The following is a 5,298-nucleotide window of genomic DNA, read 5'->3' as shown; positions in this document are numbered from 1 at the left end:
GGCGGGCTGTGCAGTAAAGGACCCGTAGCATTCATTTGCTCCTTATGGGTGTAACAGACAGACAGACAGACAGACAGGACTGATCAAGGGGTTGGCGCCGGCGCAGCTGGAAGCAATGCTTGTGTGGGCTTAAAGTCTGGTAAAGCAAGAACTAGCTTGCAACATAGACTCCAATCAGCAATCAGTGCAAGCTGGCAACGATCATGTGCAGCGGCTCAGGGCGCGGTGTATATGTGCAACCGGTGCGCATCCTCGCATCCGTCTTCACCGCTTCCAGCTGGCCCTTGCATGGTCTTTCAAGCAGGTCAAGGGGAGGCGGCCTAGGAATCCTTCACGCACCGCCCGTTGACTGGCGTGTAGTCCCCGGAGCAGACCGTGCACTTGTCAGCGGTCTTGAGGCAGACTGCGCAGTTCTTGTCCTTGCTGGGAGCAGAGAGAGAGAAGGGGACAGCAGGGGAGTGAAGCACGGTGGCTGGTGTGTGACAATGCAGGAGCGGCACGGAATGGATGCATGAGGGAACAATACAAAAGGATGCTTGAAGGAACAAAATTGTCAGTCAGCGCATTAATGCGCTGACTGACAGCCGCGGCTGCACTCACCAACGGATGCACTTGCCATTCTTGTCCGGCGCGTAGCCGATGTAGCATTCGGTGCAGCGAGCCGCGTTGCGGTTGCAGATGGCGCTGCAAGCACAACGTGTACAAATCTACATTCAGCGCAAGGGGAGGGGCCAGGCGAGGGGGCCAGCGCTAGCGTGCCACATTCGGCGAGACCCTAGGGCGTCACCCCCCCGGAACGCCGCGTGACTTACCAATTCTTGTCGCGGCACTTGATGCACGCCCCCTTGACAACACCATAACCCCTGCGGCAAGAGGAGGGGAAGGGCAGGAGGCGTCGGCGGCATGCGGGCAACAAGGTGTGTGCGCTGGATGGGGCATGGGAGATGGCGGGGGCTGCTGCTGGCGGCGCCTCACCGCCAGCACGTGCGGCAGATGCCGGTCTTGGAGGCACACTTGTCGCAGTTCTTGTCCTTGCAGTACTTGCACCGGCCTTTCGCGGTGAGGTACACGCCTGCAGCAGAAGCAACAACAGCTCAGGCATTGCGAAGATGGTGGATTCAGTATGGCTTGCTAGCAAGCTGCGCATGGTGTGTTCCCAGCCCCTTCCCCGGGAGTGGAAGCACAAGACGGACTGTGCATGTGCCTGCAAGGGCTGCCCGCATGTGCCTGCAAGGACTGCGGGATACCTCACGCACCTGTGAGGGACTCGCCAATCCAGTCATCACAAGCCTGGCACACGTCCTGGCGGGGGCCGTCACACTTGACGCAACTCCAGCCAGCAATGCCCGGGACCTTGCACTGCAGGCGAAGATAGGGTCGCATGAGAGTGAGAGTGAGCAGTCCCATTGCTCACAAAACACTTGACGCTATGCCGGAGCCACGTGGGAGTCCAGTCACCTTGGCACAGGTCCCCTTGGGGGTCAGCCCATAAGGTGCGAAGCACTTGGCGCACCTGCAAGCATGGGCGATATGGGCCGATATGGGCCAACGGGCTGGCAGCGGCAAGCAGCGACAGGGGGAACAGCTCCTGGGCGGCTGATCAGTGGTGTGGCGGCTGGCGCCCGCGCTTGATTTTTCGTTGGCGTTTACCTGCGGCCGTCCGGGTGGCACCTGTCACAGTTGTCCTTGTACCTGGCGCACTTAGCAGTGGCGCCTGCGTGGGTGACGCCGCGGGGGGCGCCGGCGGCCGGCGGCGGCATGTGAGTGATGGGACATGCACTCCAAGGCTGTTGATGGTTTCCGCATGCCCTCCCAAGAATCAAACCGGAGGCAGGGCTGAGGAGGCCAACTCCATCAGGCAGAACATACATGGCCCGCGTCCCTTGCACGGGGCCGTCAGGTTGCCACGGCATGTCACTAACCAGTGATTGCGAGGGCCAGGAAGGCCGCCAGGAGAGCTACGCGCATGGTGCAGAGGCTCAGGAGGGTGTTGCAGAGGCGCAGGAGAGGGTCCCCTGAATGACACGCACAGAAGAAGAAGAGAATACGCGACAGAACTTAAAAGAACCACAAGTTTCGATTAAACTCCCGTAGATTTGTAGATTTTGAGGGGATTCGCCAGCTGGCCTGTGAGGCTGGCACACTCCGGTGGGGCAGGAACCTGCCCGCTTCCAGCTGGCAGAAGTGGTCGTCGCAGCTGGTCGTCTGCCAGCTGGTCGTCTGCCAAGGAGTCCAGAAAAGCAGTCTCCAAGGGGGGTTTAATGTTGGTGCCGATAGAAAGCCCTCCAGGCGCAGCGTGGGCACCGCCTGCACCACCGCTGGTGCAGCACCCGCTCGGGTGCTGCTCATGCTTACATGGGAATGTCTTGCATTTGTTTCAATGCATGGTTTGGGACATGGGTGAGGGCGTGGGGGGCAGGAACTGCACATGTGCGGTAACATGGCTGTGCCAGGGGTTGGCGCTGCCACCGCTGGCGGCGATCATGTGCAGCAACTCAGGACATGCATGCCTCCATTGGCAGACGCTGGCTGGGTGCCGCTTGCACCTGGCGCATCAGTCTGCACCGCTTCCAGCCAGCTGGCCCTCGCATGGCAAAAGCAAGCCAAGGGACGGCAGCATCAGAATCCAACATGGATCGCCCCTCGACTTGCTTGCAACCCACCCGTCGGCTGCGCCCCGGGAAGCTGGCAGCCGACAACGAATCGCAACATTGGGCGGCAACCTGGGCGCCTCGCAACCTGGGACTCTGCCGCCCCTCTCGGCCCGCGGCCTGCTTCCCAGCGACTCAGTGTCGTGCGTCACGCTGCCTGCCGACAAGGGCGATGCGCCTGCCAACGCAGAGTAGCCGCCGGGCGCGTCGCCACCGGGCGCGGCGCTGCCGACCTGCGCCATGCCGTCGCCCCTGTCTCTGCTGCTGCGGCTCCCGTCGCTGCTGGCCTCGTGGGCGAGGGCCAGCCCCTGCGCCATGCTGGCTAGCTGCAGGAAGAGCACGGGGGGAGTGGGGAGGGACTGGCATGAGGGGTGGGTGCTGGGTGATGGATGCCTGGACCTCTGCTCGGCCAGGGGAGCCATGAAGGGACGCGAATACAGCCTCCTGGGCTTGGGGTTTGGCCCAAACCTTGGATGTGCAGAGCTTCTTCCCACATGAGAGGCATGGGGGATGCCTCTCCGGCTTTGCTCTGCCTGGACATTTACACAGTTGCATCGGGCATCTCCAAGGATGTGATTGGCAGATCGGTTTCGGCTCACTCCGCCGCCCGCCGCCGCCGACATCAGTCGCGGTCGCTGCCGCCGCCGCCGCCGCCGTTCGTCGCCCGGCCGCCGTGGCGCTTCACCACAGTCTTCTTGGCCGGCCCCCGCCCGCCCTCCTCCTCCTGCTGCATGCCCACCGCCCAGTCGGGGGCCACCTGCGCACGCGCCAGAGGGCAGCCGGAGTGGTGGGCAAAAAACGTGCAGCACGGTTACTGCCATGCCATGCCGTGCCTCCTCGCCTCCTCCACCCTCCCTCCCAGCTTGGACACAGGGCTCTCCATCCCGCCCCCTCCTTCCTCCTTAAAAACGCCTGCCCCTTTCTGCACTACCACCACCTAACATGGTCTTCTGCAGCAGCACCACCACACAATCGTAGCACACCACCACCACCACACGCGCCCCATCCCCACCCGCTTGTCGTAGTTGTAGTTGTAGAACAGCTCGTCCCCCGCCGCCACATCTCGGTTGGCCACGATGGCCACGCGGTGGTCGCCGTCAACCATCAGGATCCTGCAGGCATAGAGGGAGGGGAGGACACACCCGTGCGTGGGGTAGGCAGGCAGGGTGAAAGAAAGGAAGAAAGAATACGCCCGTGGGCGTGGGTTGAGGAAACCGGTGGACCAGGCAGGGTGTGTGTTGGGGGGAGCGGGAGCAGCGAGGCGCGCAGCACCGGAGCACAGGCTGCGGCGCGGGGAGGCGTGCGGGCGCGTGCGCGGCGCTCACTCTGCGCGGCAGTTGGCGGTGGTGGAGTGGTTGGCAAAGCGCAGCGTGTTGCCCTTCTGCCGCGCATCGATCACCCACTCCAGGCTGCGGGTGGGGCGGGGGCAGGGTGGCGGTGACGGCGGCGGCAGGTCGGATACTGCCCGTACCTCCCCGGCCCTCCTTTCCCAGCCAGCCTCCGCAGCAAACCACCCCAGCCCTGCAGCCCCACGTCGCCCCCGCTGCAGCCCCTCCAGCCCTGCCCGCCCCTCTGCACCCCCTCCTAGCTCCCCTCCCGCCCCCCGCGCAGCTCCCAGGGGCGCAATGTGCTTTCTTCCCATCAATCCCCCCGCCCCCTCACTTGAGGTTGACAGGTACGAGTTGTCGTCCCTGTCGTACACGGTGCCCCGCCGGTCCGCCTCCTCATGGTTGATCAGCTCCCCGCAATACTCGCCCTGCGGGGTGTGGATTGGGGGGCGGGGGGGGTGGCAGGCGCCACACGGTGCCGGCGCACGACCACCGCCACCGGCTGTTTTGTACACTCCCCAACACACCCTCAACACATACCCCAACACACATACACACAGCCAGCCATCCCTTGCCGCCGCCCTCACGATGAAGTCGTCCTTCTGCGCGTCCTGCTGCAAAAAGGCGCCCCAGCCCTGGATGCCGCTCAGCCCCATCAGCACCCGCTTCTTCTGGCCCAGGCGGATGCGGAAGTTGTTGCACTGCCAACCCTCGCGGTGAGCCCCCGTCAGCGTGGGCTTGCAGCTCTGCAGGGGTTCGGGGAGGGGCAGGGGGAGGGGCAGGGTGGGGCCTGTGGCGCTGGATGGGCATGCGCTGGCACTGCACACTGCAGTGGTGCGGGTGGCGGCGCTGGCAGGGGGAGGAGGAGGCAGGTGGCGGCAGCGAGGCAGGCGGCCCCAGGACGCCGAAGCCGTCTTGGGGGCATGCGCTGGACGTGGGGGGCGTCGGGAGCTGGCCGGCCCACACACTGGCCGGTGGCAGCAGCAGCAGCAGCATGGCAGCTGCGGGCCTACCTTGCACAGGTCTGGGTCGCACTCGCGCCCCGCCGCCAGGCAGGGGCACTGCTTGGTGGAGCACCGCTTGCCCAGCTGCAGGCAGGAGGGCGGGCAGGCAGAGAGGCAGGGCGGGTGGGTGGGCGGACGGGCAGCGGTGGCGCGCCGGCACCGAGGCAGGCGCCGCCCAGCCGGCTGCTGCGCCTTGGCAGCACCGCCAGGCAGAGCACAGAGCTCCTCACACGTCAGCACGCACCTCGCCAGGCACGCTGCCAAGGCCAGGCCGGCGCACCGCTGCCGACCAGCCCCGACACACACACACACACA

At 65.0% G+C, this 5,298-nt stretch overlaps 2 protein-coding genes across 2 annotated transcripts in view; both read right to left on the bottom strand.

The window, feature by feature from the left end:
- Nucleotides 1-2,968, bottom strand: part of CHLNCDRAFT_135413 (hypothetical protein) — a gene marked incomplete at both ends in the record, with an annotated part of 4,645 nt that extends 1,677 nt beyond the window's left edge. Inside the window, 7 exons of the mRNA XM_005846623.1 lie at nt 340-423; nt 601-684; nt 813-863; nt 976-1,072; nt 1,257-1,359; nt 1,459-1,513; nt 2,838-2,968. Coding sequence (XP_005846685.1) covers nt 340-423; nt 601-684; nt 813-863; nt 976-1,072; nt 1,257-1,359; nt 1,459-1,513; nt 2,838-2,968 — 605 coding nt within the window. The remainder of the gene's footprint in view (nt 1-339; nt 424-600; nt 685-812; nt 864-975; nt 1,073-1,256; nt 1,360-1,458; nt 1,514-2,837) is intronic.
- Nucleotides 2,969-3,588: 620 nt separating this feature from the next.
- Nucleotides 3,589-4,665, bottom strand: CHLNCDRAFT_24455 (hypothetical protein; the record flags this gene model as incomplete). Its single annotated transcript, XM_005846622.1, has 4 exons — nt 3,589-3,763; nt 3,977-4,060; nt 4,325-4,407; nt 4,567-4,665. Coding segments are annotated over 4 exons (441 nt in total), but the record flags the coding sequence as incomplete, so codon positions are not given.
- Nucleotides 4,666-5,298: the final 633 nt, after the last annotated feature.

The sequence above is a fragment of the Chlorella variabilis genome (genome assembly GCF_000147415.1).
Source record: "Chlorella variabilis unplaced genomic scaffold CHLNCscaffold_13, whole genome shotgun sequence".
NCBI lineage: Eukaryota > Viridiplantae > Chlorophyta > Trebouxiophyceae > Chlorellales > Chlorellaceae > Chlorella > Chlorella variabilis.
This window is presented reverse-complemented; position numbering and strand designations above follow the sequence as displayed.